We start from the raw sequence: 21375 nt of genomic DNA, 5'->3' as shown, positions 1-21375 counted from the left end.
CCCTTAGGGGTCCTTGATACTTTTTAAGAATGTAAAAGAGTCCTAAGACCAAAAAGTTTGAGAACTGCCGATGGATATGAAAACACTGTGTAATGTGTGGTGACATTGTAGTTTATTAAGAAAATTCAGGCAACATGCAGACAGCCCTTCCGGTGCAGGCACTGGTTGTTGTTCATGGCCCACTCCACCTCCAGGTCAGGCTTGCTTTGCCTGGGGTCCAAGATGATCTCTGAACCATCTACAGTTGCCTGCAATTTCATGCGTTGGTCATGTGTCTGCTTTTTTAGTGGGAGCATTCACAGTTTTCACAGTTTTCAGATTCTCAGAAGGTCCTGAAAGAAGCACAGCTATAGGAATTACTAATGTCCGCTAGTTCCCATTCTGTCTTCGAGAGGAGTAGCAATAAAGTCGTGGTGCGGACACCCTAGAGGAGATGCCGAGGTTCCAGGCTCTCATGTAGGTAGCCTGGGCTTGGTTGTCTCTGGAGTTCCTGACCCTTTACCTCTCTGGTTGTGGAAGGTATTAGACTTGGGTCAGCTTCTCTAGGCACTGGGAGAAGGGCTTTCTCTCAGTTGGTACCATGCCTTTGTCATCGTTCTGGACCTCCTCACACTTGGTGTCGTAGGATGTGGTAGGACATAAAGAACCACCATCAGGCTATGGTCCAAAAAGGGCCCATAGACTGACGTCATCAAGATTCGGGCACTGTACCTAGAGACCAGGAGATATTACCAGAGTTTTAGAGTAGCACACTGGAGTATCAAAGGGTTTGATCAGACTCTCCTGGCACCGGAAGGAGGATGTTCAGGGCTTGGTATTCAGACCATCTCTGTCTCTGTCTCTGGCACTCTTGGCAGCTGAGCAAAGAGTTGAATGCATACAGAAATGACTATTTCATGTGTCCTACTGCAGTTTCTTAAAAGTTTTTTCTTTTTAATTAACTTTAATTCTAGCATCTGTCAAGAGTTACTCATAATATTTTAGTGTTCTTATGAGAAAATAAAACCATTCTAATTATAACTCACTGGCCCTTACGATTATGTCTTGAAATTAATATGAATGGAAAACTCATATCTTAGATACTTATTTGTTCCATATTTCCCCAGTGTCATTTGATATTTTGATTGAACGTACATATATGTGTCTATTGTAGTTTTATGTAAGCATTTTAAATTTCTTAAAAGTTTTATATATTCAGTGGGCTATTTCATAACATTCAGAGGTCCCCCTCTATTTATTTAGATAAAATTTTTAACAACAAAATACACACCTTAGTCTGGACATTTTTGTTGTATGATTTAATGTATAGTGCTGTCGTGAAGTTTATCGCTAAGGCTATCTTCCTTGTTTGTTTCACTTTTAAAAATAATTCGAGGGGACTTCCCTGGTGGTACAGTGGTTAAGACTTCGTCTTCCAACGCAGGGGGTGTGGGTTCGATCCCTGGTCAGGGAACTAAGATCCCACAGGCTTCACGGCCAAAAAACCAAAACAAAAAACAGAAGCAGTAGTGTGACAAATTCAATAAAAACTTTAAAAATGGTCCACATCAAAAAAAAAAAAAAAAATTAAAAAAAAAAATTTGATACAATACTATTTTCCCAGGAAAAATATGAAAAATGTATTGAATACTATTTATGCTAGACTAAAAGCTTCTGAAATTTTTAATTATGGAATTAAATTTAAGGTTACTGATTTAGTGTAGATTTTATAAAAGGAGCATTTAGTTTTGGAATTTTGTGATACAGTCATGTTTGTATAAGGTAAATTCAATCAGTTAAACAATATCTCCCTTTATTATTGTCATAACTGCCTCTTCCAGTGGAGGAAGTATTTAGAAGTAACCCAAAACTATTAAATGCTATCTATATGTCAGTAGCATCTTGTAAAAATTGGAATGCATTTAGTTTGGTTAAACTTTGCTTCATTAGATTTTAATGTGCTATTTGTTATGTATTTCAGGAACTCCAGAAAGGAACTTAATGATATACGATTTGAGTTTACTCCAGGAAGAGGTAAGTTTTCATTGAAATTATCATTTTATTGCTACCAAGAGCATTTCAGAAATTGATTACAAGCATGTGGTTATAATTTGCTATTCAAAAATGTGTTCTCTAAAAACAAAGGAGGGAAGGAAGGAAGAAAGGAAGGATTTGTAGTAATTGTGGGGAATCCAAACCGAACCCACTACTGACTGCATGAATTCCAGGGACACGTGCTGCACAGAATATACGCACTTATAAATTAGATCTATTAGCTCGACCATGAAAAGAAGTGCTGGCGTGGTGATGCAGGGCCTAAAGGACATTATGATGAGTGTGATGAGACGCGCATAGCAGTCTTAATTAGGGTTGAGCAACAAACAATGACATCAGACCAAAAGGTAGCATACTCTGCCTCTCTGTTGTCGGTTCAGATTACACGAAGCCTGTGCTGAGGAGTATCTGGGCCTCTACTTACTGCAGGCACCGCTAGGAAACTTGGTAGGAACAGTGCTAGTCTTGCAGCCAAATACAATTTTAGTATTTTTTTTTTAATCAGTATTTCTTCTAGATTTTTTTTTTTTAGCTATTTTAAGTTTATTCTTTTTTTTTAATTAATTAATTAATTTTATTTATTTATTTTTGTCTGCGTTGGGTCTTTGTTGCTGTGCGTGGGCTTTCTCTAGTTGCGGCAAGCGGGGGCTACTCTTTGTTGCAGTGTGCAGGCTTCTCATTGCAGTGGCTTCTCTTGTTGCGGAGCATGGGCTCTAGGCATGCAGGCCTCAGGAGTTGTGGCACACGGGCTCAGTAGTTGTGGCTCGCGGGCTCTAGAGTGCAGGCTCAGTAGTTGTGGTGCACAGGCTTAGTTGCTCCGTGGCATGTGGGATCTTCCCGGACCGGGGCTTGAACCCGTCCGTGTCCCCTGCATTGGCAGGCGGATTCTCAACCACTGCGCCACCAGGGAAGCCCAATTTTAGTATTTTGAGTAGTTATTAAAAGAGTTTCAAGGCTAGACTGGTTGCTCTTTTAGCGCCTGGATGCCTGGGAAGTCATCGAGCCATGTCCTGTTTCTTGGTGTCTCTAGCACCTGGCAGGTGCCTGGTATGCAGGAGAATCTCCAGTCACTTTGCTTAATTATTGGATACAGGCTTTGGAGATCACAGCATCAGTTGTTAAACAAAAATTGCTCTTTGCTCTCTTTAGTTCATAACCAAAACAATCTGGAGAAGTGAAAATCAGATGCTAATGCTAAGACTGGAGCTGTTCGCCTTGATCTCTGGTTTCAGACTTTTATGTACATGAAAACAGCCTCGATGTCTCATTAGTCTTATACATTTGAACGTATTAATATATGTAAGCTAATAACATTCTGTAATTATTTTATGTATTAGAATTCCAAGTAAATTTTTATTCGATTAAATAAATTGTATTTGCTAAAATTTTGAAAACCTGAAACTTTCTAGCTTGATAGCTAGTCAGTCAGTTAACTGCTTGACCTCCCTGCTGTTATCAACTGTAAGAAGACAAAAACTCAAATGCTTACAGGAGCCAAAGTGAATGGTGGGAACTTCAGAAAACCAGAGAGTTCTGTCTAAATACATTCAGGTTCAGTGCCCAAACAAAGTATGTTCCTGGGCCATAGGTGGTCAGTCATAGATTCATTGGCCCTGATGTCTAGTCCCCTGTAAACACAAAGATTTCATGATTTCCAGTATATTTGAATTAAACATATCTTTTTACAAAAGAAATGTGAATAAGGCCCTAGTGAATTTGCTAACTGATCTTTCTTTCTGGGGGCAGTCTTTGACAATTTAGAGTCAGTCTGTGAAATTGAACAGCTGCCGGTTGCTGTTATCAAAAAGCTGTTTTGTCATAATATAAAGATACTGAGCAGCCAATACTGTAATAAAATCTAGCAATTATATAATAAATGTTTCAAGTATAGTAAGTAAAAGAATTCTTATTTTAAGGGTTTTTTTTTTCATCTGATTGTTTAAGATTGACAGTGGCAATAAGAGTCAATTTTAATTTCAAAGGTACCAAAGAAATGAATTTCTGAGTTGAGGATTGCTGGGGATAAGATGGCCTTATCAGCGTTACCTGGCCCTTTGTGCTAGCTTTGGCAGCCTCATTTGCCATGGTTAGATTCAGAGTCTCTGCTTGTGTTGCCCAGACAGAAACCATAGTGCTGGCTTCCTGATGATAGCTGGCCTTCCCTGGGGAGCGAGCCCAGCCGTTTAGTTTCAGAAACACCATAGCTATGTCACTGCACCTCTGTGATTACCGATGCTGTCTGCATTTGAGATGTTGTTTGCGCTCGATCTGTGCATGCGTACTGTGTGTACTATGTCTCTGGTGTATACACACATAAATATATACGTCATTGAGTGTATAATATGAACATATCAAATATTCTGTCGTCATTTGAGGGCAAGCCCTTTGTGTTTACTGTGTTGCTGTAATGATCTAGAAAGCAGAGCGTACGTGATTATTTATGATTATTTAACCCGTTTACACATTAGGAATGTCAAGCAGCTTAAAGAAAAATAAATTACCAATTACCTTCAAGTTTTTTTTCTAAACTATTAATGATATGTTACTTAACATGCATGAAAAATAACTGCTTAATGGCACACACACAAACAAGGAATACTTCCATTTTTGACCAACCAGCACAACCCTTTTGCTATTTTAATATGACTCATTTGGTACCCAAGAGTCCTGAAAATAGTCAGAGATGCTGTACACTTTGATCATTTGGGAACATTAATTTGCTTCCGTACTGCTTTAGTGCTAGCCCTCAATGTGACTTTGTTGATTATTCCATTTTCAACTACTTTCTTTGATTATAGCTCCTTACTCAAGTGTAAGATCTTACTGATACTTTAGAGATGGTGGTAACACATCCAGTTGCTTTAACAGAAGATCAGTCAGTAGAAGAGTAACCACTGACTACTCTGTGCCCGGCGTCTACGAGGCAGGCACTTGAATTCAATAGGCTTCTTTTCCTGAAGTTTCTAGTGGCATCCAGGAAGATGGTGATTGTGAGGCTGAATGTCCTAGCTGACCTTTTAAAGCTACATCATTTTCAGAGTAGAGCCTTTCATTATGCTACCCTGGGTTCCGTGCTATGAGAGGTTTTATCTCTGAGAGAATTTTATAAGGTGTTTCTTGTACTTCTAACAGTAAGGACAAGGCCCAAGATAAGCCCACCTTTTATGGAATTTCATTGTTTAGTAAGATTCCTATGTTTTTCTTTTCCATTTCCTTCATTCCATTTCACTGAATGAGTAAAATGATAGAATACCACAGTTTCTCTGAAAGTACAAAGAATATATATCAGCTCTCAAATTTTCATTGGAGATTTAGGAAATAGGGCCACGTATGAGAGGGAGAAAGAGCACAAGGGTGTGAGGAGCATTTCACATGATCTTTGGCTGCCTCATCATCTTCAATTACCATTTGTTGAGTAATTACTATGAGTCAGACACTGGGCTAATAAGCACATTAAAGCCCAGTGTGAAAGATAATTGTACCTTCAACGATGTGCTCATACAGGCGCGCGCGTGCGCACGCACACACACACACACACACACACACACACACACACTTGAGGCCACTTACATAATCACCACATGTGAAACACAGATTAAGCAGAGAAACCCAGTCTGTGTTGAGGGCAGGCTTTGGCATAGCAAACTGCAATTCAGTTTAGGTGCTTGTTTGATTCAGGAGCTATGCTTTCCCAGTTTCTTCTTATCCAGCTCTAGTACTGGCTATTTGTGAGACTATCAGGCCGCCATGGAGACCATGTCATCTCCCTTGTGAAAACATAGGGGTTCATCGTGGTTCTTTGAGCACATGGCAATTTATCAATTTCCCTTTACAAAGTCTTCAAACAGACTTCTCACTATTATCGTGTTCGTGTATGACCTCTCAGTTAAGTAATTTCAGTTATATTCACTTGCTACAGCCTGTTCAGTCCCATCTTTATGAGATTGCTAACTCCTGTCACTTATCATTGAGAAACTACATTCTTTTATCCAACCACATTTTCTAAGAGAATGAGTCTGTTGCTATCAAATGATCAATGTCATGTTAAAGGATTTTCTTAATAGCATAAATTTAAATAGCTCATCTTAACAGTCCAACAAGCTCATAGGCTGTTTGTACCAAATATGAGGTTGCATCAAATGCTACATCTTCAACCTTTGCCATAAATTCTAACTCAGTGGCTACTAATGATAGAAAAGGATTGATGGTGGCTGGAGTTTACCTTGGCAAGAAAGAAAAGCAGTGTTCATAGGGAACAGTTATGAGCTAACTTCTAGAGGTGCATTTGAGAATAATTCAGATAGTAGACAAAGGGTAATAGTTTTTTGGTTCAACAAAAATGAAACAATAAGTTTGTATAACTTCTGTTGAATAAAGAGCAAAGGATGCAAATTGTACGTGGCAAATGTATTTCACATTGCTTCTGATTTTTCCTCCTGATAGAATCTGAATTGTTGAATTGAAACACACATGGATGATTTTTCTAAATGAAAAATATATATTTTACATTGTACTGGATTATTGGTTTTTACTGTATGGTTACTGATACACCTTCATTTCACGTTTGGGCAGATACGGCAGATGGCGTTTCTCAGGAGCTCTTCTCTGCTGGCTTAGTCGATGGTCATGATGTAGTTATAGGTAAGTCACTTTTTAATGCATGTAGTGTCATTTTGTTGATACATCAAATGGAAATGCACTTAGAAACAAAAGTTTTCATAAAGGAATAATTTACTCTGTGAATTTCTGAAAATTTCTTGAATTCTTATCTTTTATGTGAAATAAGTATATTTAAGAGTCATATTTAACTTCCTGTTTCAAAAGCTCTTAATGTAATTCTGTCCCTTTTGTCTGGACGTGATTTATCCAATGTAGAACGTCACTTATTGGAGATAAAACAAAGAACCTAGAAGACCGAAACGTCCATGACATAGCAAACCCAAGATACTATAAATTCCGTGCAGCAAAGTATGGGAACTTCTGAGGTCCTTTCTCTGAGTTTCTCTATTCTTTTTCCTAGCTCTTAGCAAGGTTCATTCATTATAAAGTTTTAAGGTTGGCTAGGACTTAACGATCATTCAGGCCAGTTCTACCATTGTGTAGACGAGGAAGCGAATTCCTAAAGTGATTCAGTGGTTTGTCCAGGGCCATGCAGCTGGGCTGTGGCAGAATCACCACACTTTGAGACTGTGGCTCTTTCTACTACTTTTAGAATCAAGAAAAAGCTGCGTGGAAATAGGGGAGCCTGCTAGCTCTAGGCATGCTGATAGGAGCAAGAAATTACTGCTGGCCAGGCGAGGCAGGAAAGCTGTAAGAGGCAGACAGTGTCATCTAAGAAAAAGCATAGCCTGATTCTACCAAGGGTGAGGGTGAAGGGCTCCACACTCTTCAGCATATTCTGAGTTTATGAAGATTTTATAATGTAGCCTATTACTGCATATTGGTAATGATGACCCTAAGTAATTACGATGAGTTAATATGAATGTTAATTATGACATTATATTCATTATATTGTTAATTACATATAATATAATTATAATAACACTATAATAGTATTATGATAAAACTTTCTTTAAAAATATTCAAATCAAAACCAATCCTTGAAATAGCTTGGGCCCCTTAAATGATATGTTTTAACTTTTAAAAAAATCACTTACTTGAAATAAATCCTTCCCCAGTAATACTGGAGTGTGTCACTAAGAGGGAGCTTGAGGTAGATATACTTACCCATCAGAATAGTTTGTTCTTAGAATCTCTATAATATACATCATTATAAAGTGAATTGTTTGGGCTTCCCTGGTGGCGCAGTGGTTGAGAATCCGCCTGCCAATGCAGGGGACATGGGTTCAAGCCCTGGTCCGGGAGGATCCCACATGCCACGTAGCAACTAAGCCTGTGCGCCACAACTACTGAGCCTGTGCTCTAGAGCCCGCGAGCCACAACTACTGAGCCCATGTGCCACAACTACTGAGCCTGCTCTCTAGAGTCCACGCGCCACAACTGCTGAAGCCTGTGTACCTGGAGCCCATGCTCCGCAACAAGAGAAGCCACTGCAATGAGAAGCCCACGCACTGCAACGAAGAGTAGCCCCCGCTCGCCGCAACTAGAGAAAGCCTGTGCGCAGCAACGAAGACCCAATGCAGCCAAAAATAAATAAATAAATTTATTAAAAAGTAAATAAAGTGAATTGTTTATGTAAATAAGAGTAACGGGGTTTAGTGGGAGATTGGAATTCTGACTAAAGAATCAATATCTAATATGTTATTGGTATACAAATATTCATAAATGTAGATACAAAGATATCTTTGTAATTAGAAAAATGTAAGCTTTTCCCTATTAATTACACATGAAGTATACACATTGGCCTCACAAGGGAGCTCTGTTTCCTTTGCCAAGTGGTACATGTGTAAAGAGATATAGACATATTTTAAAGGAAAGTGACATACATCATGCACATGTACATACAGGTGTGTGTATATATTTCCTTGTATATTGTCTTTCATACTTTACTTTAAAACCTTGTGAGTTCCCATGGTCAGCTGAGTTCTTACCTCAGTTTTCTGATCAAATGTGAGGGGAAGTTGAGTAATAAGATGAATTCAACTTTGGCATCTATTGTGTCAATAAGTTCCATCTCAGAATTCTTTATGTTAACAGTTGATAAAGGTAGATTCTCTCATTTGAAAAAAATGAGCACATACCTCTGTGTCTTAGTTTACCTGAAGAAATAAGGAGAAAAGTTAATGGCTAGATCAAGATACCCTGTAAGGTACTGATATATTTTCCTTAAAGAGAGCTATACCCAAAGCAGCCAGACTTTAAAATTAATTAACAAATAAAAAATAATTTTAAAACACCCACTAATGTCTCCTATTTGGCAAAAAGTTGAGGAGCACATGGTCTTTTGATTTGAGGTCATCGTGGCAGGTGGTGGAGCAGGAAGAATAAAAGAGATTCGTGGAGAAGTATCAGGTCACGATGATCTTGCTTCAGGCCTACAGTCAAATTTAGTGTACTTCTTTTTTTGCCCCAGGCTCAGCTGAATCTAAACTAGAGGATTTTGGATTGTTGAGTTTTTTAAAAGTGGAAATTATGGCATAATTCATGTCCAGCTTATTGAGTGTGATTTAAATAACCAGAGAGCTCCTGTTTTTCTATGCTGTATTTATTCTTCCCCCAATTTTTCATTTTGCCTTTTTCCCCTTCTTAGAGCTGAAGTGTAGAGTGTTGGAGTGAGACTGAGCGTGTGCACTTGTTCCTTATCTAGCAGTACTGACCACGCCTCATAGGGACAGTGCACCTAAGAGTTACAATGTCTGCATATTTCATTTGATCATCACATCAATTCTATAAGGTAGAGAGGACAGGTTTTAATCAGTATTTTATGGACAAAAAAGGGAGATCAAAAGAAGTTTCTGGGTTATTATAACTTGTCATAGTCCCTGAACTTGGATCTTGTGACTCCAAGCCCAGAGCCTAATCCTGAACCTGACACTCTGTGTACAATTAATCCAATATCTTTAGCCTTGAAGAACGGACCTAGATAATTTTAACTGGTTTCGGTGTCTCCTGGAAAAAAAAAAAAAAAGCTTGCCCTTATCTGTTTTTCCTGTATCAGTAGATGATTTATATTTTAAGTGTTGACTACTTGATAGACAGATGAAATGTGTTTAATTCTGTCCCCTCTAACCTATCTCAGCCCCTCCTGCATCACTTTACTTCCCTCTTTACTAGATTTGTCCCACCAGCACATGGACATGTTTTTGTCTCCCATTCTAAGGCCCTCTCTCTTTACTCCACCTCCCATTACAGCTACTTCTCTTCATCCCCTTACAACTAAAGTCCTCAAAAGAATTGCCCCTGATTTCAGTTCTTCTTCTACCACTGTCTCTTGAACCCACTCCAGTCAACTTCCTCACTCCACTCAGACTATTTTTTCCAAAGCCATATCTGGGGAAGGCACACCCTTGGTAGATAAAATGGCAAATGCAAAGATAGATGTGGCCAGAGCGGAGTGAGCAAGATGGAGGGAGAGAAGATACATGATCTGTGAATGACTGCATGCCACGCTCCTAAATCCAGTGGTTAATTCTCAGTGACCTGTCAGCAGCATTGGGCATAGTGGGCAATGCCCTGCTCCATAAGTGTTTTCATTTGGTTTTTAAGACTCCATTCTCTCTTGGTTCTCCCACCTTACTTATGCTTCCTTCTTAGTCTTTTTTGTTCGTTCCTTCTCGTCTCTCTGACCCAGAAATATTGACATGTCCAAGGACTCTTTCCCTGGATTTCTCCTCTTTTCTCTAGTCACTCACATCCTTGGTGATACCATCTGGTTTCATGGTATTAATGCCTTCCACTCTCTAACTCCCACATTTATATCTCCAGCACAGACCTATCCTTTGAATTCCAGACTCATATTCAGCTCTCTTTTTGGCATCTTCACACAGAAGGCTAATCACTATCCCAGGTTTAATTAACATCTCCAAGAACCAGCCTCTCTTGTTCCTCCCAATCTGCCCCTCCAGCAGCCTTGTACCCTAAGTTGATGTCAGCTCCATGTTTTCAGGTGCATAAGCCCGAAACCTAAGAGTTGTCCTTGACTTTTCTTTCTCTCATACTCAATATCCAGCCTATCTAAATGTACCCAAGACTCAGCCATTATTCACCATCTCCCATCCTGTTTCAAACCCCTCTCATCTCTCAGTTGAATTATTGCCTTCATCTGGTCACTGGTCTCCCTGCTTATGACTTTGCCTCCTTTCAGCCTATTCTCATCACAGCAGCCAGAGAGATCCAAGTAAAACATAAGTCAGATACAAAAGGCCACACATATTATGATTCCATGTATATGAAATGACCACAATATGCAAATCTGTAGAGTCAGAACGTAGAGTAGTGGTTGCCAGGGCCTGAGACAGACAGGGAAAAGGGGAGTGACTGCTTAGGGGTCTTGGGCTTCTCTTTGAAGTGCTGAAAACATTCTGGAATTAGAAGTGGTGATGGTTGTACAACCTTGTAACTATACTAAAAACCACTGAATTGTGCCCTTGAAAGGGGTGAGTTTTATGATATGTGAATTACATCTCAAGAAAAAAATGTGAGATCACATTAATGCTTTAAATAAAACTCTAATAGCTCTCCATCCCACATCTCAATGGCTTACAATCCTCTATATGATCTGTCCCCTGTCATTTCTCATACCCTTCCCTCTCTTTGGCTCTCCCTCTTCCCCATTTCACCCCAGCCACACTGGCTTTTATACTTGGGATGCTCCTTCCCCAGGTACACCTGGGTATCTCCTAGTGCTTAAATGCTGCCTCTCAAAGGGGCCTTCCCTGACCGGCCTACTTAGAATTGCAACCCGCCCCCAACTCTCTACTCCCATCCTTACTTAAGTACTTTACCTAGTCTCTCCCCATCTAATAGGCTATAGTTCATTTATTCATTTTTTAACTATATAGGATTTTCCCTAGCATAAGTTTCTTGAAGGCCAGGATTTTTGTTTTGTTAAGTGCTATTTTCCCAGTGCCCTAAACTGTACATTTCATATAGTAGCCACTCAGTAACTTGTTAGAGATAAACAAATACTACCTTGATATATAGAGATATCTCGTAACACTTTCTAAAGAAGGCTATTTTAAGTATAGGAATCAATTATTTTAAGAATCTTGCTTTCAAGAGTACAGAAATCGAATGGCATTTCACGAATATGAAATACATTCACTTGACAAAGTTTGCACCAAAAATAGTCCAGTTCAATTGAGAACATTGGCACGTAGAGGTCTGGGTGATTTCTTGTGTGTGTATTTTTTCAGTTTCCATAAAATAAAACAGCTAACATTTAAATAGATTAAAAAATCCGTTTTTTCCCACGAGAATTTCCTCTTGAATCAGAGTAAATGCTTAGGGCAATATAAAAAAACTGAATAAAGCAATAGTATATGTTATGGTTCAGTGAGTGTTATGACTTTTACTGTAATGTGGCAAACATAATGTTACAAAAAATTTTTCAGTATCCAGCTTCAGGGTAATCTGCCTTTAGTGCCAACCATCACAAAGCAGAATTTAGACTGAAGGAGCAGTTTAGTGACATGGAGTGATTGCTTTCTCACACAAGCAGAGCAGCACATAAATTAAATGCAGCATTTGTAGACTGAAATCATAAACTCACTTCAGTTGTGCTTCAATGCAGCACTACCTTAGGCAAGAAACAGAAAATATATCTAGGCCTTGTGTAAATCAGAACTAAGAATGACAAGGCCTCCTGGGTGGGTGCTGGTTTAAAAAGTAAGTTAACTTTGCAAGATGCAAAACTTGATGCATGTATGAATTTGCTTCTCTTGCCTCGCTGGGCTGGCTGACAAATAGACCAGATCTGAGTCCTTGATCCAGTTGTTTCAAAGAGGGACCCCCAGTGAGGCAGCAGAGATACTTGGTCCCTTTGCCTCCTAGTTCAGAAACAGCCCATCAGAAGCTTTCTCAGCAGTAGAAGCAGAGAGGAGAGAAAATTAAAAACAAACTCATGTAGAAAAGAAAGCAAAAGTTCTGAATTCTCTTCACGCCTTATGCTGCATGATATTTTTGAGTCTCTGTTGAATGAGTGTTAGGACCTCAGCAGCAGAAGGAACGCTGCTGAGTGTTAAGCTAGCCAGTTACCTCTCCTCCTTCAATCTCCAAGGCCTGTTCCAGGGTCCAAGATTTGACAGTGAGTGAATGTGGGAGAGGAAGCCGCTTGGCAGCTGCCTTTTGAGAAAGTGCCTACTGACTGCTCTTTGCTGGGTTTTTACACCACCGTTTCCTGGCTTTGTAACAACAACATATGTCTTTTTTTTTTTTTTTTCCCTTTAAGTGGGTTGAGAGCCAGATGTTGGAATTTCTGTGTCCTGAGAAGGGATCTCTGTTTCTGCCTTTATTTATACAATTTTCCTTTGAGGGATTTTGTGCCTAGGTAACTAGTTAGCATTGCCCTGGAAGCTAATATTAGCTATATATATTCCCATAAGCTCCCTCAGGGGACTTTTGGACATTCTGTTTATGTCCCTGGCATGCTCTTTTCCTGCACATGGAGAATCCTGTTCAAAACCTGTCTGCCCTCAAAGATTCACTGTAAATGCCACCTCCAGGAAGCCTTCTCTGATGCTCACCCCCTCCCTACCGAAATCTAGAGGACAGTTTTTTCTTGTCCTGAACACCAGAGAACTATTTTTACCTTTAGCAACATGTGTCTTTCATCCTGCTCTGCTCCTGGCGCCCACCTTCTCTGTGTGAGGAGGTTGAGTGCACCTTTAGGGCAAGGCCTGTTTTCTATTTTTTTGAATCTCTACCATCCTTGCCACACATAGGCACTTCAATATGTTTATGGATAAATGAATAATTTTAATTCCATTTGGGAAATTTAACACTGGAATAGTTCATGAATTGATGTCCTGGGCAACACAAATATTAATGCACCCTCTCAAAACTGAAGAGTAATTCACCATGATTGATTTTTCTCTCTCTCTCTCTCTCTCTCTCTCTCTCTCTCTGCCCACCTTCCCCTTCTTTCTCTCTTTCTTAAGAATTGACTATTCACATGACTTTTGAGTCTTGCCTCTTGGGTAGGAAATGTGGTTGGTCTAGAAGGCCTTCTGTCTTCCAGTGCTTGCTGGGGTTACAGTGTTTGTCTCAGAAGTATAGACTGTGAGATGGCCTGCATCAGAATCTTACCTTGGGTACGTATTTAAAATGCACATTTCTTGATTCCAGCCTAGAGTTACAGAATCTGGAGTCTAGGGCATAGAGGGTGGAAATTTGCATTTTTAACAAGCATCCCAGGTGATTCTTAAACACAGTAGAATTTTGTGGCTACCTCTTCAGTTGTGCTTGTGGTAACCTTTGGAGACTGTTTTAGCTCATTTTATCATCTGTATCTCCTTTTCAATCTCACTAATCTCCTTTGCTTTTCTGCCTTGATTCTCTTCTCCCTTTAGGAGTCTCTTTTAAAACTGTGCCAGTTAACTTTTAAAAACTGTGTGTGTGTAAATGGTGTAGATGCGTGGAGGAGCCTCGTCGGTATAAATTTTTACCATAATGAGTCATTACAGTTTTATTAAAACTACTATTGCTGCTTGGGGTGCAGTAGATCCTCCAGGTGGCCTTCAGCTTTTATGTTTCTCTACAATGGCAACGTATCTTTAGGCTCCAAAGTACGCAAGCAACAGAATATTTGCTCGTTCATAAGCATATGATTGGATGTGTGAAGTGCTTTGTTCCCCCAGCTATAGCCAGGGATATTTAAGTCTGTTGTGAGAGATCCAGGATTTATTGAGCAGCCGTGCATTTTTACAATGCAAGTCTTGGAAAAGAGTGAACATATTCTCTCTTACATTCAGTTCAGTGATTATGCTGTGATGTTTATTGATGTTGAAATTCAATGAAGGAGAACTTTCATTAAAAAATAGTGTCTCTATTAAGCAACTGTACTATGATTTTTAAATGGTGACAGACAATTTAAAAAAGGAAGAAAATTCGGTAAGCCCTTCCTGGGTTTAGACAGGCTTAGTGTTAGTTAAATGATGTCAATAAATACAGTCGAGTGATTCCTGATTAAAAGTTGTCAGTATGTTAAGTTTAATAGGCTAGGGAATTAGGGACTATAAGTGGCTTGGGAGAACTATACTGATTACTTTCCTTGTATATATTTACTAGAAATAAATGTGGAACAGTTTGATATGGCATAGGGTTGCCATTTTCAAAAATGTGCCACTGCCCATTTGATTGTAGCTCATTGCTCCTGGTTTTCCAAATACCATTTCTTCTTTAAAAAATCCTTATTGAGGTATTAATGCCTAAGTAGGAAAATTTATTATTAATTTTAATATGAAAAAATAGTGTACAGAAATTATTTTAAAATATTTACAAGTGATAGGCTGGACCATCTAATATATATAAAAAGTGTACCATGCATTAGATGACTGACCATCTTAATCAGCATTTGTACTCTTTGGCAAGGTGGTAGAATCACAGTTTCGCTGTTTAAATATTTAAAGAGCTGTTGGCTCTGTCGAATGCTGGGAGCCAGGCCTGAATAAATATGCAAAGAGCGAGCACGTACACATACACACACTCAGCATTAATTTGGTCACAGACCTAAAAGTTAATATATTTTTTAAGTTTGTTTAAGTGCAACAGGAAGAGAGAGACTGAAGTAAAATACAATTTTTGTTTTAACAAAGTATCATTTTTATAATCTTTTTGACCATACTCCTCCTGTCCCCCAAAATTCAAGGAAATTAAACATAAGTTTTCCTAGCAAACCAAATCAGAACCCCGAAAGAAGCTGCCTACTCCTATGATTGAACCCACTGCCAGCCTTAGCCACCCCCTCTGCTTACTTATCTGCAGATTCCAATGGAAAATGATTGACTATCCTGATAAGGGTTGGCAGACTTATTGTTTACAAAGACATCTGATTTGGGGGGTGCGGGGGGTGATTCAAAATTACCTTTCAAAATGTGGGCAAAGGTTATTTCCAGGAAGTTCTAAAAAGCATAAAATCTGTAATTTCCCCCAAAGGTGTTCTCAGTTTCTGTATTACATGATGATGAATCAGTACATCAGTAGACCACACTGTAAACTCTGAGTTTCTAATTAACTTTGTCACTTTTTATTTAGTTAGGAGTTGTGGATCCTCTTTAAAACCACTGATAAAGATAGACTCCAGTTAAGATGTGTGCTTAATTTCACTTAAGTGAAACAAGAGCTTGCTAGTGGATTAGTTTTAGACATCCACTGTCAGAGTCTTGCTTTTTTCAATTACTTTAAATTGTCCTGTTTTAATTTATGTTAATCTGTCTTGTAAGTCTAGAATCAGATACGCCTGAGGATTACATTCAATCCAGCCAAACTTTCTGACTGTAGTATTACAATAAACCCCAAATACCAATCCCTACTTGTACTGAGAATGTCTTTCTGGTGGAAGTAAAGTAGGTTTAATCTGGTGCAGAAAACCTAGTTTTCCTGATATTATATATTTTTCTAACACTACAAGTATATAGGATTTAAAGGAAGTGGCTCTTTTGCTGAACAATCTATTTCATTAGTAGATTGATCTGTTTTGGGCTGTAGTCATGTGTGTGTGTGTGTTTACCCACTTCAGAAATCTCCGGCCCATGTGAATTTTAACTATTTCATCAATAGAACAATGTTGCAGATATAAGTAGATTCTTGTGCTTGTTAGTAGATTGACAAGCAGATCTCTTAATACCAAGCCAAATCTCTCTGCTGCATCTTTTACTCTATTAGTAAAAAAAAAAAGTCACTGCCTCCTGATTTCTTATATAACAGAAAATAAACTTGTGTATCCAATCAAGAACATTTTAAAGCCAAGAAAGAAAATTAGGTCAACATTTTTGACGAAATGTGGGCTTATTATCATTTTATTTTTGGCTTCATATCCAATTACACTCTTAACCTTGATCCTATACCTTGTATTTGGTTCCCATTTTTTTAAAACAAAGAGTTCCTTCCTGCTGACTCTTAAGAATACCTTCTTCTTAATCCTGCACTACTTACGTTTAGCATCCAAAAGGTGTCTAAGAATGTTTCACCCCAGATTCATTTAAGACAAGGAGAGGCCTTGATTGGTCACATTCTAATAGACTGGGACACACGCCCATGTCTGATGAGCCATAGAACCACCCAGCAGGAATCTGTAGTCAGGATATCGTTTGAATAGCCCTGGGTGTAAACCCGCGGGCCTGGCTCGATGCCCCTTCTGGCCAGAGCACACTATGGCAGAAAGTGAAGAAGAGGCTGTCCATTAGACTTGGCAGACAGGTTTTGGTGGGTTTTTTTTTAAATTTTTGCCTAATTTTTTAATAGGCAAAGATTAATGCCTTAATCTTCACCCTTAGGGAACTTGGTCAGCCATGAGAAGATTGTTACGTGAAATAAGAACATCAAATTCACAGCATCTTTTCAGTAATAGGCCCCCAGGAGGTCTAATTTATAATAGATTTTGAGCCTCCTTACCAGTCTGTGATTGCTAGCCGGGTCTTGAGAAACTCAACGTGCTTGTGATCCTTTTCTTTACTGGATGGATGGATCTGGGGTCAGAATTCTACTGCCAGATCTCTGCACTTTCTAATCTGTCTGTGATATGCAGCGTCAGAAGGACAGGAAAGACTTCCAAATGGCTTCGGCAGTAGCCGTGTTTTCCTTCCCCGTGAGCTGACTGTTCATTCCTCACACAGGCTTCTCACTGTTTGGCTCCTAATTCTTGCAGCTGTCAGTGGAACTGACTGATAAGGTGAGAATGGCATACACTGGAAATCTGATATCTAACAGAAAGCTAGAATACAGGTGAGAGGACATGGCTCGGACAGCACAATTCTTGGGAAGCATAAAAATGCCAAAGGTTATCTGACTCATGGGATTCTTGGCCCCTGGCACAGTAGACCGGAGCTCTAAGGATTTCTTTAAAACTGAAAAGTTGGGGACTCTTCCTGGTGGCACAGTGGTTTAGAATCCGCCTGCCAATGCAGGGGACACGGGTTCGAGCCCTGGTCCGGGAAGATCCCACATGCCGCGGAGCAACTAAGCCCATGGCCACAACTACTGAGCCTGCGCTCTGAGAAGCCTGTGCACCACAAGGAAGAGTAGACCCCGCTCTCCACAACTAGAGGAAGCGCGCACACAGCAATGAAGACCCCACGCAGCCAATAAATAAATAATTTAAAAACTAAAAACACTTGGAGTTTTAACAAAAACCAAAAAAATGAAAAGTTGGCTTTTTAATTTAGTGCTCATGAAAATTGTCATTAGGTGAGGAATGGGGATGAGAAATTAACTTGATTTTTTTTTTTCAGGATGGATTTTTTTTTTAACATCATAAATACAGAATTCTGCACTTGAAAGAACTCTTAACAGTGGCTTTACATGATTAATTTGCAATAATTAAATAGAACAGCTCAGGCTTGTTGGCGTAACCTGAAATATCCATGCAGTTCAGATGTCTGCAGACTAAATAGTTCTTAGCCAGTAATAACAGATATTCCTCTGGGATATTACTGGGAGTCTCCAAAGGAATGTGTCCCAGGGGTTCTTGAATCGCTGTGTTAGTGCTGGTTACCATGTGGCAGGCTCATTGGCTCCCACTTGTTCCCTGCCCAAGAGACTCTTGAAGAAGCCTCCCCAGTGTCACCAGCCAGCATGAGGGCCTGAGTGCTCGCCTCAGGGGTGCTGCTTCCAGAAGGTCCCAGGGGGCTTCTTGTGATTCAGCCGGAGTGGTGGTTGCTCTCATGCAGAAGTGGGGAGAAGGGCCTTCTACCACACTGGTCATGCAGGCCCTGAAGCTGCCCTCCTTCATTTACTCAATAAGTAAAAAGCATCTCATCCACGCTGTGCTGGGCACACCAGGTGAACGGAAGAGACAGGGTTCTCGTCCCCCATGAAGCCTCCAGTCCCACAGGAAAGGCAGACATTAAGTCAATACACAGGTAGAAGTGAAATTACAAATTGTGAGAAGTGTGCAGGAAAAACAATGTGCTACGGAGACAATAACAAATAGGGGGTGTCTGGGGGTGCTCCTCATTTAGATTCAAGAGCGGAGTGAGCCACTCTGAGGGAGAAATATTTGAGTGAAGTCCTGGATTTAGCCTGGCCACCCCGGGCAGACACACAGCCCGTGCCAAGATGATGAGCTTTGTAAAAGATGACCAGTGTGGCCAGAAGAGGTGAGCGAGGAGAGGGTGATAGGAAATAAAGCCAGGTAGGAGCGAGGGCTGGATAGTGTAGGAAATAAAGCCAGGTAGGAGCGAGGGCTGGATAGTGTAGGACCTTGTAAAGAGCCACTAGTCATAACGCCTTTTGAATACTAAGTTCTAGTTGTTCAACTTTGATTGTCTCTACGTAGGTAAAGTAGAAATCTTGTGCCTTTCTTGCCTTTTTCCTATCAGGGCAAATAAATGCTTTCCTTTAGGCTCATTTACTCTGCCAGGGAATCTAAGTAAGCAGTTTACGAAAGCTTGGATCCCTTTGCTGCCTGAACTTGGTGCCCATTTGACCAAGGTGAGTAGGAACCACAGAAGGAAAGGACAGTAGCCCTGGAGGATTTGAGAAATAAAAACTGAATGGTGTTTCAACATTCTAGGTTCATTTAAGTTTGAGGGCATTAGAAAAGTGACTTGTGATTTATTGTTTGGGGATCAGGAGAATTTCAGAGATATCTTCCAGTAATTCTGAATCCAGTTATTCGATCAAAGGGAAATAAGGATTCCTAGAAAAGACAACACTTGGATATTAATTGCAGGCATTTTCTTTATATTAATTGTAACCAAAGGGCCTTCATGTATATTCCCAAAGAGGATGAAGTATATTTTCCATTTCATAATATTGCCTAATTCTCACACAGATTATGGAGTGGGCTAAGATAGTACTACACATACAGTAGAACTAGTATCATTATAATAGAGTACAGAAGACATAAAATATTCATGTTCATTGGGTTAAAGAAAACTTGCCACTTCAAGTCCATTAATTGCAGTTGAATTCAGCAAATTTTTTTTCAGGGACTAATACTCTAATTACCTAAAGTAGGCTTTCAGGTGGCCTCATGTTCAGAATGCAGGCATAGTAAATAACTTCTTGTTTAGCTAACCTTTGTCCTGGTAAACTGGCTATAGAGTTGTGACAGTGTTTTCTCACAGTGGTGATTTCTAGAGTGTTTATAAACTAGTAAAGCTGTCTGACAGTGCTGGTCATGCCTTTTTTACCCCCTCCCCTTTACTGGCTTTATTCTCTATGGAGTTCTTTCTAGGAAAAAAATCTTTTCAAACTTCTGAGAAGTAGAGGTAATAAAAACATTAAATGGCATAGAAATTACTATACAAGCTTCCAGGCTCCTTTAGCTGACATCTCCTATAATTATTTAAATAACCGATTTCAGATTGGTTATTGGTAAATTTGGGTAAAATCAAATTTTACATGTCTCTTGAGTGTCTGCTTTCCACAGTCCCTGCTTTTTGTGATTAAACTGATAAAACATTCTCCATCTTATTTCTTAGACTCTCCAGATCTGAAGCATATAGAGACCGTGTGGTGTAGGGAAGGGAGTAACCGCTTTCGAATTAGACAGATTCGAGTTCAGATCCCAGCTCTGTCAGTTATTAGGTGTGACACTAGAGAGAAGATAGTTCTTCTCTCTAGTCTTCAGTTTCTTCTTTACCCATAGAGGGACCCACTTAACTCGTAGAGCTGTTATGAGTGTTACTTGATTACGTGGAGAGGTTTGTGTGATAGCGGGCCCACAGAGGCACTCAGTAAGTTCTTTCCTCTTTCTATTTTGGAGTGAATTCATCTGGCCTCCTATCCACTATGATACTTCTTCTGTGAAATGCCAGTCAGAGAATGTAAGGCAGCCCTGCGGTTTCCCAGAATAGGATGGGAGTTCCTTGGCGGGGGCTGGAGGTAGAAACTCCGCTTTGGGAAGAATGACCGAAACACTGTGGTCTACATAGGGTTTATGAGAGTCACTGTTAGTCACCTCTGCCGCCTCTGTGCTAGCACTGGGAGTTACCTTCCCCCGTTAGTGCTCGGGCCCAAGCAGTGCTGGAAAGTGGTGTAAAGACAACAAAATGAACAGAGACACGCAGGAACAGGCAACTAGATAACTGGTCCTACCCAGTTGTTTCCTGGAGGTCAGCCTGGTGTGTGACCCTCAGGACACCTCCTTGTTTAGTTTTCTGCCTGTTTCCCTGTGACTGAAGTTTCTCTTTCCTCCTGCCTGGGAAGACGTCACACACATGTGTACTGGGTGGCCTAAGAAGACAGGTTCAGAGATAAATGTGAATTCCCTTGTCTCCCTGAAGCTTGCCTTTGAGCTCTACTTCCACAGCCGTGAGCTGCCTCTTTCTCCATCACCTTTTGAGTTACAGTTCCTTCACCAAAGACCTACCTCTTTCTCTGAACTTGGCGGCAGGAATGTCCACCAGCTTCAGGGGGAGTTTACACGCCTGCCTCAAGGAAACTCACACTGCTTTCTCACGGGCGTGCGGCGGCGCTCATCAGCCTCAGCAGGACAGCCCAAACAGAAGACGGTGCAATAAGCCTAATATTTCTGCAGAAGAATAGCCAACCTCCATGAACTTGACCCGCTGAATTAAGTGGTGCTCGCAGTTCCCTTTGTAAAATGCACTAGTGATGCCCAGGGCGTGCTGGCTGCTCGCTGCTGGGAGATGACACTCTAGTCTGTCCCCCCAGCGCCACCCCCATGTCAGCTCCCACCAGGGAAGGTCCATGTTTAACAAGAGTTTGTTCCCACGTTTGTTTATGCAGGTTTACTTCTTGTTAAAATTATATCAT

The 21375-nt window shown here is 40.1% G+C and overlaps 1 protein-coding gene across 3 annotated transcripts in view; it reads left to right on the top strand.

Annotated features, from left to right (window-relative positions):
* The window catches only part of STK39 (serine/threonine kinase 39), a 310969-nt gene that overhangs the window by 250735 nt on the left and 38859 nt on the right, over nucleotides 1-21375 (top strand). For all 3 annotated transcript variants that reach the window (XM_059928025.1, XM_059928027.1, XM_059928026.1), the window contains exons 15-16: nucleotides 1961-2013; nucleotides 6607-6675. In XM_059928025.1, the coding sequence (XP_059784008.1) occupies nucleotides 1961-2013; nucleotides 6607-6675 (122 nt within the window). The remainder of the gene's footprint in view (nucleotides 1-1960; nucleotides 2014-6606; nucleotides 6676-21375) is intronic.

The sequence above is a fragment of the Balaenoptera ricei genome, chromosome 7 (genome assembly GCF_028023285.1).
Source record: "Balaenoptera ricei isolate mBalRic1 chromosome 7, mBalRic1.hap2, whole genome shotgun sequence".
In the NCBI taxonomy this organism is placed as follows: Eukaryota; Metazoa; Chordata; class Mammalia; order Artiodactyla; family Balaenopteridae; genus Balaenoptera; species Balaenoptera ricei.
Note: the sequence above shows the minus strand (reverse complement) of the source record. Positions and strands in the feature narration are given on the sequence as shown.